This window comes from Cucurbita pepo, chromosome LG13, assembly GCF_002806865.2.
Source record: "Cucurbita pepo subsp. pepo cultivar mu-cu-16 chromosome LG13, ASM280686v2, whole genome shotgun sequence".
Lineage (NCBI taxonomy): Eukaryota > Viridiplantae > Streptophyta > Magnoliopsida > Cucurbitales > Cucurbitaceae > Cucurbita > Cucurbita pepo.
In genome coordinates this window covers 8,679,435-8,689,716 of record NC_036650.1, presented here as the reverse complement: position 1 = coordinate 8,689,716, position 10,282 = coordinate 8,679,435, and the positions used below count along the sequence as shown (strand labels likewise).

General features: G+C 38.3%; 3 protein-coding genes across 5 annotated transcripts; all 3 read left to right on the top strand.

Annotated features, from left to right (window-relative positions):
• Nucleotides 1–224: 224 nt before the first annotated feature.
• Nucleotides 225–3,424, top strand: LOC111809036 (auxin transporter-like protein 1). 2 transcript variants are annotated; one of them, XM_023695354.1, is made up of 8 exons: nt 225–454; nt 526–711; nt 781–893; nt 980–1,163; nt 1,254–1,351; nt 1,807–2,014; nt 2,255–2,512; nt 2,939–3,424. In XM_023695354.1, the coding sequence occupies exons 1-8, from the start codon at nt 278–280 to the stop codon at nt 3,146–3,148; spliced, it is 1,434 nt and encodes a 477-aa protein (XP_023551122.1). In that variant the 5' UTR covers nt 225–277; the 3' UTR covers nt 3,149–3,424. The 2 variants fall into 2 exon arrangements, with proteins under 2 accessions (XP_023551122.1, XP_023551123.1); XM_023695355.1 differs by lacking the exon at nt 2,939–3,424 and adding an exon at nt 2,823–2,932.
• An 80-nt stretch (nt 3,425–3,504) lies between these two features.
• LOC111809034 (probable zinc metalloprotease EGY2, chloroplastic) lies at nt 3,505–7,520 on the top strand. Its single transcript, XM_023695353.1, has 12 exons — nt 3,505–3,886; nt 3,966–4,050; nt 4,306–4,437; nt 4,894–4,944; nt 5,046–5,156; nt 5,551–5,625; nt 5,718–5,823; nt 5,919–6,012; nt 6,242–6,395; nt 6,556–6,763; nt 6,876–7,036; nt 7,143–7,520. Exons 1-12 carry the CDS (start codon nt 3,732–3,734, stop codon nt 7,389–7,391), a joined length of 1,581 nt encoding a protein of 526 aa, XP_023551121.1. The 5' UTR covers nt 3,505–3,731; the 3' UTR covers nt 7,392–7,520.
• Nucleotides 7,521–8,170: 650 nt separating this feature from the next.
• On the top strand, nt 8,171–10,227 carry LOC111809037 (protein yippee-like). Of its 2 annotated transcripts, none has more exons than XM_023695357.1 (6): nt 8,171–8,428; nt 8,595–8,701; nt 9,069–9,112; nt 9,430–9,538; nt 9,628–9,683; nt 9,919–10,227. In XM_023695357.1, the coding sequence occupies exons 2-6, from the start codon at nt 8,606–8,608 to the stop codon at nt 10,016–10,018; spliced, it is 405 nt and encodes a 134-aa protein (XP_023551125.1). In that variant the 5' UTR covers nt 8,171–8,428; nt 8,595–8,605; the 3' UTR covers nt 10,019–10,227. The 2 variants fall into 2 exon arrangements, with proteins under 2 accessions (XP_023551125.1, XP_023551124.1); XM_023695356.1 differs by having other exon boundaries at nt 8,177–8,428; nt 8,604–8,701.
• The last annotated feature ends 55 nt before the right edge of the window (nt 10,228–10,282 follow it).

The following is a 10,282-nucleotide window of genomic DNA, read 5'->3' as shown; positions in this document are numbered from 1 at the left end:
CGTTTAATTAACTAAACTTCATGATATGGAAAGCCATTTTGATTACCGGTGCATGCCGCCGGTCTGCGTTGGCCGGCGGCGGCTAGCAATTAATATCGGGATTGATACTCAGATATGGCAGCAGGCGTCTTTGTAATGCACTCTGTTTCTTTTCCCTTTTTGGCTGCGTATTTTCCTTTAATTCGTCAACTCTCCTTTCCTTCCCCTATTCGGGTCATCAAAAGTTTAAATTTTTGCTCGATTTTTATGGTCCTCTCTGTCTAGATTCATCAAGAACATGACAATATCCAAACAGGTTGAAGAAGCCAGTTTCTCAGGGCAGAATCAAACCATGGTTGAATCAAATGAGAGCGATGGAGAAGATAAGGCGAATGAATTACCATTTAGCTTCAAAAGCCTCCTCTGGCATGGAGGCTCTGTTTATGACGCCTGGTTCAATTGTGCATCAAATCAGGTCCCAAAGCTTCAAAACTTACCAATCCCACAAAAACCCATCACTTTTGTTCAAGTCTTTTCTTTTTACAGGTCGCTCAGGTGCTGTTATCTCTGCCATACTCTTTCTCTCAACTGGGAATGCTCTCAGGCATCATATTTCAAGTATTTTACGGCATTATGGGAAGCTGGACTGCATATTTGATTAGCATTCTGTACGTTGAGTATCGAACACGAAAGGAAAAGGAGAATGTTAGCTTCAAGAACCATGTCATTCAGGTTAGAACATCCCACCAGCAAATTGGGAACTTTTGTGCATTTTCTTGATGAATTTATTTGTTAATTCAGTGGTTTGAAGTGCTGGATGGGCTGTTGGGTCCATACTGGAAGGCTGCTGGCCTGGCTTTCAGCTGTACCTTCCTCCTCTTTGGCGCTGTCATTCAGCTAATAGCTTGTGCAAGGTGCATACACCACTCCACACCTCCATAGCGCCTGTTCTCTGTTGGGTTTGAACTGTAATGCGTGTGTTTGTGAATGGCATTGGCAGCAACATATATTACATAAATGACAAGCTGGAGAAGAGGACATGGACTTACATATTTGGAGCGTGCTGTGCCACGACTGTGTTTGTGCCATCTTATCACAACTATAGAATAGCGTCTTTCCTTGGCCTTGGAATGACCACTTACACTGCTTGGTATTTGACCATTGCAGCTCTTCTTCATCGCCAGGTCTCTTCACTCATCCAATCAATGCTCCTTTTTTATGCCTTTTTTGGATTTTATGATGGTTTTTTTAGTTCTTTTTTGAATGTTTTGAAGGTGGAAGGGGTCAAACATTCAGGTCCAACCAAAATGGTGCTCTACTTCACTGGTGCAACCAACATACTCTACACTTTTGGTGGCCACGCCATCACTGTGTAAGCAGCTCAAGCCCACCGTTAGCCCCACCGTTAGCCCCACCGTTGGCGTATATGACACTCTTTAAGCTTTCATTTTTGAACTTCCTCTTAAAATTTTAAAATGGGTATTTTACACGCCTCTATAAAAACTGTTTCATTTCCTTCTACACACATAGGTGTGATATCACAATCCACCCCTTTTGGAGGCTTAGCCTGTTGTTGACATTAGTTCCACTCTTCAACTGTTGTGGGATCTCACGGTTATAAATGAATTTTTTAATAAGAGTAGTTAAAATTAAAAAAATATAAATGAATTTTTTAATAAGAGTAGTTAAAATTAAAAAAGATATAGTTTTTTTTATTAAAATATTGTGAATTTTGGGCCAAAAGTATTTATTTTTTTTTAATTTTATTAAATTTCAAATTTGATACGAGAAAAAGAAAAATCTGAAAAGGGAAATTTGGCGCGTTAGGGAAATAATGGACGCCATGTGGAAGCCTCGAAAATTCAAGACTATTTATTTCACTGCCACTCTTTACGTCTTCACTTTAACCATCCCCTCCGCTGCCGCTGTCTACTGGGCTTTCGGCGACCAACTCCTTGCTCACTCCAACGCCTTCTCTCTTCTTCCCGTCAGCGGATGGCGTACCGCCGCCGTCGTTTTCATGCTCATTCATCAGGTTTGTTTATACTACCTAAATTTCATTGCAAATTTGATTTGACGTCAAACGGTTGGGTGCAGTTCATAACATATGGGATTGCTTGCATCCCGTTTTGTTTTGTGTGGTAGAAAGTGATTGGAATGCATGAAAACAAGAGCATTGTCTTTCAGTTCCATAGTTCTTACTCCTCATTGCGAATTTTGATTTTCTCACTATTTTTTTTTTGTTTATGCATTTGATCGAACGGTTGGTGTGCAGTTTGTAACATTTGGGTTTGCTTGTACGCCGTTGTATTTCGTGTGGGAGAAAGTGATTGGAATGCATGATTCAAAGAGCATGTGTCTGAGGGCGCTTGCCCGATTACCGGTTGTGATACCCATTTGGTTTTTGGCCATTATTTTCCCCTTTTTCGGACCCATCAACTCTGCGGTGGGGGCGCTTCTGGTTAGCTTCACCGTCTACATCATCCCTTCTTTAGCACACATGCTCACTTTCAGATCTGCCTCTGCCCGACAGGTAAATGCCTTTGTCTCTTTATCCTTCTATTTCATTTCTTCAATTACATTTTACATAATACTTATGTATTCAATCTCCCATCACTTCTTGACCATATCATTTACTGGGTCATAGTTTGATTTGGTCTAAATTTCCAATAATTTTGCAATCTAAGCTAATAGTTGAATCATTGAAAATTTAATGCAAACTTGGTTAAGAGTTCAGAACATTCCTTACATAGTCTTGAGCTGTTTTTACCATGTGCTTTGTTCAGAACATTCCTTATTTAATGCAAACTGGTTGAATATTCTGTTTGTTACCTGTGATTCAGCCTTTAATGATATGTAGAATTCTAATGAAGCGAACCAAGAAGTTACCATAGTCGTAAACCCCTGTATAAATTTAGATGGATGAAGATGGTGATAGTAGAATCTACTTTGGGTGCAGAATGCTGCAGAGAAACTTCCCTTCTTCCTCCCTAGCTGGGTAGCCATGTATGTGGTGAACAGTTTTATAGTGGTCTGGGTCCTGGTCGTTGGGTTTGGATTTGGAGGGTGGGCTAGCATAGCCAACTTCATCAAGCAAGTCGACACTTTTGGGGTTTTTGCGGAGTGCTACCAGTGTCCACCCAAGGCCCCAACAACTGCCCATCATTGAATTGTCTCTCTACTGTATAAATATCGAAGGCGTACACAGAAGAGCATCAGACTTCCCCTCCTGATGTGCACATATTAATCAGCCAAATCTTGTCTCTTTCATCTTTGTGTTTTTTACATTGGATGAGTATTTCGATATTTACATTAACTTGAATAGGTTTTAGTTTCAAGAATAACCATTGTGTTATTTGAGATTTTTAGAAAATAGATAATTACAATGTGTTTCTACCAAGAGTTGATTTCATAATCTCGAAAGTTAAAAGTGAAAATTAATACACTTTCAAAAGTCTTATCGTGTGCGAGGATTGAAGTATTGATGTTGGAATTCATACATATTTTACGAATATGCCCATTTCGATTCGGTTTTCGTTTTTCCGGATAATTCATTTTGCAATTTATCTCCTCGTTTCTCTCACGGATAAGACTAGCACCCCAAGACAGAATCTTCCTCATCCCACTGGGTCATCGAATCCCCGCGAAATTTTCAGTCAAACAGCTCACAATCGCTGGGAGCTATTTTTCTAATCAATGGAGCTATTTAATCTACTGGGTTAGCTTCAGTAGTTTCGCGGGTACTTTCTTAAATGAATTTTCCTGCAACTTTTCGTGGGAATTCCTTCCCCCTGTCTCAGTGCAGCTCTTGCTGTTACGTTCGTTTCAATCCTTGTTTGCCTTCGTTTACTGGCTTCAGGGAGCAACGGATTCGTCATTACAGCCTCAAGCTCTATCAGGTCTCCAGGTAACTTGCTTAGTTTCTAATTGGAGGCTCGTAATGCAGGGCTGTAAGGGTATTAAATTCGTTGTTCTTCTGTTTGTAGTGTTGTTACTGATAGCCGTGCGAAGCGAGGGGTTTCTTGTAGAGTTACCGAAACGCAGACTGAACCAGATGGCAATAATGATAAGGTATTCGTAACTTTGCAGCTGAATCCTTTTTACTTGTTTAGTGACATATTTTTCTGTTTGTCATGGTCAGTCTTCTTAAACTACATGTTTATTTGTAACGTAGAAATTATTTCCACAATTGGCGTTGGATGCTTGAAGGGAGTGTGTATTTGCAATTGGAAGTAGATGTTTTACTTGTCTAGTGACATTTACCTATATTTCACTCATTCTTGTAAATGGTTAAACGGGTTAATTAGACTATACCTCAATTTGTAGGAAGAAGATGGTTCTGAAGGTCGGGATCAGCCATCTTTCTCCGACTCCTTCACAGAAGATAAATTTCAGCTTGATCCTCAGGCGGTTGATGGAGTCAATAATGTTGAAAACAAGGACCAAGGTGACATCCAGGTATGGTATTTCTAGCCATTTGCAACCCTTATACGTAATGAAACTAGCTTGGAAATCAGTTTCTGGCTAGAAAGTGTTCTCGAGAAGCTACTGCCGACTGAAATAGACATTCGTGCTTTGTCCGGAAATGAGTTCTAAATGATGCTTTTTTATAGAATATAAGTCAGAGTTTTGTCTTCTTCCAACAGAAGCCTGTAAATCTTTATTGCATGGTGCACTTGAGTGTACACCAAGTCCTATACTCGGTATAAATACTGATCCAGCAAGGGTATATAATTCAGTTGTTGTAATTAATAAAACATAGGAGGTCTTATCTTAATCTCACCATCAGAATCCGGCTTATGAGTCACCACTTCATTTTATAAATCAAATCTTCTTGAAGTGTCAGAGAAGGGGTGATTACAAACTTAGTCTGTGTCCTCAATGTGTTTGAAGTGCTTTTAAACTTTGAAACAGGATATTGATAATGTAGAAGTTGCTAGTGGATCTCCACTTCCAGGACTAAAGGTACTTATAGTTTGTTGCTGTATTTTTCTTGTAACACTCTAAAAGGAAAGTTTTCATGCTCCATACCTCACCTGTTATTCGTTTGATAAAATTGCCAACAGCCACAACAACTGGATGAATCGTTCAGAATTCCCCGAGAAACAATTGAAATTCTTAAGAACCAAGTATTTGGATTTGATACTTTCTTTGTGACAAGTCAGGATCCATATGAGGTGAGTTGATTATATATCTAATCTTCTTATTTATGCCTCGTGATTTTCTACTTTTCTTTGAATTTTTATAATTAATATGAAAGTAGGGGTTGGGCTGGAATGGAGCTATATATGTTAGCCACTAACATAATCTAGTACTAGTTTACCTACTCTCTCTCAAATAAGTTTTTTAACACGTGAAAATTCCATACACAAATTTAACTTCTAATAAAACTTGCAACTGATATCGTGTGAATTGTATATAATATGTGAATAAGTAAAAGAAGAGATGTTTGAAACTACTTAATATAGAGTGGACAAAACGACCTGGATGGCCGAATATGAATATCCTAACCAAGCATGTATTTTTTTTTTTTTTTTTTTTTTTTTTTTTTTTTGTGGTATCTTCTGCTAGGGTGGAGTCTTGTTTAAAGGAAATTTGCGAGGAGAGGCTGCTAAGAGCTACGAAAAGATAAGGAGGAGAATGGAGGTATCTCTATGTCTGCATTTGTCTTTATGTTACTGATTCTTAAATATCACTAAGTAATTAGTCGCTTACTTAATATTCCGGGAACTGTACAGGATAAATTTGGGGATGTATATAAGCTTTTTCTTTTAGTTAATCCAGAGGATGATAAACCTGTAGCTGTTGTTGTCCCACGAAAGACCCTGCAACCCGAGACAACAGGTGAGCATTGAGTTTGTGATTGATGCTATTTACCCTTGTGGGAGTTGCGAGTTAGAGAGAATAAGGACATTCACATTAAAGTTAAAAATTTGCAGCTGTCCCAGAATGGTTTGCTGCTGCCGCTTTTGGACTGGTTACTGTATTTACCCTACTTCTTCGAAATGTGCCTGCATTACAATCCAACTTACTGTATGAAAAATGTCCTATAAGCACTTGCACTTTTAGTATTATCTTCTGTTCAATAATTGAATTTTTTAGTTATAAGTTTTTCCCATTTCTTTTTATGTAAATCTGCTGCTCCTATTGTACAATGTTTTTTTACGTGTCGTCATTAAGAGAATTTTTATCTACTGGGGAAGGTCTTTGTTGCTGCTTCATGACCTCATTTGAATTTTTAGATGCATTATTTTTGTGGCAGATCGACTTTTGACAACCTTGAGTTGCTTAAAGATGGAATATCTGGTGCTTTTGTAACTGCACTTGTTTTGGGAGTACATGAACTTGGCCATATATTAGTTGCAAGAGAAGCAGGAATTAAGTTTGGGATTCCATACTTTGTTCCTAGTTGGCAGGTGATATACAGTTTTCCCGCAAGTATTCTTTGATCATAGAACAATTCATCAATATATTCCTAGCGGATTTCAGCTGTTTTTTCTCCGTTCAATGACTGCCAACTTGTGTAGAATGCTGTCCAAATATATTTATGAATCTAGTGAACTGTTTTGGTTGCAGATAGGCGCCTTTGGTGCAATCACAAGGATCATTAATATTGTACCCAAGCGTGAAGATCTGCTCAAAGTGGCATTAGCAGGACCGTTAGCTGGGTTTTCCGTGGGCTTCCTTCTTTACATTCTAGGTTTCATCTTGCCACCTAGTGATGGCATTGGAGTTGTCGTTGATGCTTCCGTGTTTCATGAGTCATTTCTTGCCGGTGGTCTTGGTAATCATAATTTTTCTCATGCGTTTGGATCTTTACTAAGTTAATGCTTTCACAGTCTTCCAAGTTCATGTAGCAGACATTTAACATCTATGGTATCCTTTGTGTTTCTCAGCAAAGCTAATTTTGGGCGATGCCCTGAAGGAAGGAACTTCTATATCCGTGAACCCTCTTGTAATATGGGCTTGGGCTGGACTTCTCATCAATGCCATCAACAGCATCCCTGCTGGAGAGCTTGATGGTGGGAGAATTGCCTTCTCCATATGGGGAAGAAAGGTATGGTTAACTTTTCCATCTTGGCCACCTGAAATCAACCCTGTTGATCAAGTTGATTTATAGCTGAAAAGTTTATTCTTGTTGATCAAGTTCTCATTCTAAACAGGCATCTGCTCGAATCACAGGCGTTTCGATTGTTCTTCTAGGACTAGGCTCACTGTTTAGTGATGTAGCATTTTATTGGGTGGCTTTGATATTCTTCTTACAGAGAGGTCCAATCGCTCCACTTTCTGAGGAAATCACCGATCCCGACTCGAAGTATGTTGGTCTCGGAATTCTAGTTTTGCTTTTAGGTTTGCTGGTCTGCCTACCATACCCCTTCCCCTTTACACAAGAAACCATCTCAAATTTTTAATGCTACAATCCTTCTTTATTTATAGCTTCAGAAAAGAGTCCTCCTATACCCTTTTACCTTACTCTATTCTGATACACCAATTCACTATATTCCTCTTGATTCAGATCAATATTCAATACCTTTATTTTATTTTATGGGTTTCCGAGCCAGTTTGCGCACATCGGACTAATCTCGGGGACAAACAACTTGACTATGTAACATTTGGATGTGTCCGAGCCAGTTTGCACACACCTTTAACTAATCTCTGGGACATCAACTGTGCAAGATTTGGATGCCAAGAAATTAATTTGAAGATGGCTTAACCATTGGTTGGGAACCCTTAAGGTTAAAGTAAATGATTAATAAGTTAAACAGTTTACTAATATAGATTTTTAATTATTAATTATGAATTTTGATTTAAAATTTAACAATGTTAAATGAATAATTCATCTCTAACTTCTATAAATTCCGAATTGTTTCTTTATAGATAAAACCAGAATTATGAAGTTGGAAAGAGCAGATGGATAAGGCTGCTTTTTTTCTAAAGTCGAAGATTCGGATCTGTTCAACTTACCGAAAAAACACATTCTAGATTTTGTTGTTCCTTTTTTGGAGAGAGAGAAGAGAGGACACGAATCCTTCGCCCATTGCTGACTTCGCTGAACACGACGATGGCTTTACCCCTCCAATTTTATCAACAGCTCACAGTCCGCGCCGCCTGCCGCCGACACCAGTCAGCTCCATGGTCGTACTAGCAATGGGCTTGCAGTGATCGATGGAAATCACTGTTTCTGTCTGAGAATTGGGAAACGACATGGAATGGAGGGGTTGAGTGGAATTTAGAAATGAACCCAAAAAGCTAAGGAGAAAATAATATAAATATATAAAAAAAATCCAAGTGGAAAAATGAAGCCGAACAGTTGATTGCATTAGCATCCACGTCGTATTGGGTAAAGGGACCGTCTTTTACAGAGAAAGTGGTATTTATAATTGGCGAGACGTAACCAAACTTCTCTGTCCACATTTCTTGTAACTTGCGACTACCCACAAGAACATAGGTAAGCTTCCCTTCTCATTCTCTTCCCTTTCTTTTCATTTCCCTTTTTTTCTTCGATTTCTTCCTTGTTTCCCACTCGATTCTTCCTCTTCTTCTTTCTGTTGGTTCTGATTTCTTGAGCAACTCAATTTCTGATAACCCATTTCCCCTTTTCAATTTTGTATGAGATTTCAAAGCCATGGGGAGGTTGTTCGTGGTGAACCTTGAAGGAAGGATCTATAGCTGCAAGCACTGCCGAACCCATCTTGCTCTTTATGAGGACATCGTTTCCAAGGTTTTGATACACTAACTGTTCATTTCTGATTTCTGATCTGATTTTTTCTTTAGATTACGTTTCTGATGCGTTGACGATATTGATCGATCCTTTAATTTGATAAGAAAACTATGGTGTGTGACTGTTTTAATTGTAAAAGTTGTTATTAGAAGGATCAGCTCCCATCCCCAGGCTTCTTCTTGGGGCATTTTCTTAACTTGATGATCTATAAATTTGGTTAAGATTTTGATTGAGTATATTTGTTGGCTCTGTTGATGCCCTTTGTTGGGTCTACCCTTTGAGTATTCATTTTCAGATTAAAAGATATTGGGGAATGTCATTGGAGAAAGTGTTCTGACTTATTTTTTCCTGTGTTTCTATTATTCAGTCTTTCCAATCCAGACATGGGAAAGCTTACCTCTTCAGTAAAGTGTAAGTTTTCCTGGATCACAGTGGTAATTTGGCCAAATGTTTCCATTAAAGATCCCAAATCTTGTTTGTTTCTTCCCGATGACTAACTAAAAGAATGGGGATAGAGATCAAATCCTAACTTGTTCAATCCCCCTTTTATTTTACATTTTTTATCAACTGCTCTTAATATGTAGTTTTGGGATTCATAACTTTTGTATATGCTGCTGCTCTTCCCTCGCAATTTCAAGTAAATGTGTTGTCATTTTAGTAGTGAAGGTTCATCATCCTCTATATGCATAAGAATTTAAACTAATCTTCACTTTTTTCCCTTTTAACAGAGTGAATGTTTCTATTGGAGTGAAAGAAACGAGAATGATGATGACAGGGATGCATACCGTTGCTGATATCTTCTGTGTTGGGTGTGGATCAATTGTGGGATGGACATATGTAAGATATCAGAAGAACCTAGAAGTCCTATGCTGTTATGTTTTTATTTGTGCTAACTTCTTTTGGTGATCTTTGATCATTCACTTCAGGAAACTGCCTTTGAAAAGAGCCAGAAGTACAAAGAAGGGAAGTCGGTACTTGAGCGGTAAGTAAATGTACATCAGATTAGACTAAAATATTCTACAGATATTTGCTTTGAATCATTACTTTGAGTTTTGAAGCTGCTCTGAAATGTACATTCTGGGAAGAACATCTATCTTGATCATAGTTAAGAAAATGATGTTATTTGGTTCATATGGTTTAACCCTTGAAGTATGAAAAATGCTTACATGGTTTTATGAAGTAGTTATGAATGTATGCATTTTTTGTTTGATGAACAGGTCCAAGGTTTCAGGGCCTGGAGGAACCAGTTACTGGGTCAGTCATGCTCATGGCCATGAAACAGCTCATGGTGGAGGAAGTGATGCAGATGAAGTTTGATGATGATGAAGAAGATGAAGATGGTGAATCATATTATTCCAACTGTACATTCCACACTTCCAATGTTCATATGCTTCAACTCACTGGTTCTTCATCTGTCATTTCTCATTTCAGCAGCTAACTTGCTGTTTGTAACAGAACAGGAATCATTTGACTCTGATTCTTCTGTAACTTCATGTTACTGATTATTACTTTGCAATACCCCATGATATGTTCGTCGTCAAATCTGTGGCCTTCTTTTGGTTAAATATAAAAGTTAGTGTT

What these genes read in the sequence shown, in the direction of transcription:
- LOC111809036 (XM_023695354.1), top strand. Translation starts at nt 278, where the DNA reads ATGACAATATCCAAACAGGTTGAAGAAGCCAGTTTCTCAGGGCAGAAT. An exon ending in TCAATTGTGCATCAAATCAG is followed by an intron (nt 455 to 525) that starts GTCCCAAAGCTT and finishes TTCTTTTTACAG; the next exon opens with GTCGCTCAGGTGCTGTTATC. An exon ending in CAGCTAATAGCTTGTGCAAG is followed by an intron (nt 894 to 979) that starts GTGCATACACCA and finishes TGGCATTGGCAG; the next exon opens with CAACATATATTACATAAATG.
- LOC111809034 (XM_023695353.1), top strand. Translation starts at nt 3,732, where the DNA reads ATGAATTTTCCTGCAACTTTTCGTGGGAATTCCTTCCCCCTGTCTCAG. An exon ending in AGGACCAAGGTGACATCCAG is followed by an intron (nt 4,438 to 4,893) that starts GTATGGTATTTC and finishes ACTTTGAAACAG; the next exon opens with GATATTGATAATGTAGAAGT. An exon ending in CCTGCAACCCGAGACAACAG is followed by an intron (nt 5,824 to 5,918) that starts GTGAGCATTGAG and finishes AAAAATTTGCAG; the next exon opens with CTGTCCCAGAATGGTTTGCT.
- LOC111809037 (XM_023695357.1), top strand. Translation starts at nt 8,606, where the DNA reads ATGGGGAGGTTGTTCGTGGTGAACCTTGAAGGAAGGATCTATAGCTGC. An exon ending in GCTTACCTCTTCAGTAAAGT is followed by an intron (nt 9,113 to 9,429) that starts GTAAGTTTTCCT and finishes CCCTTTTAACAG; the next exon opens with AGTGAATGTTTCTATTGGAG. An exon ending in CAATTGTGGGATGGACATAT is followed by an intron (nt 9,539 to 9,627) that starts GTAAGATATCAG and finishes CATTCACTTCAG; the next exon opens with GAAACTGCCTTTGAAAAGAG.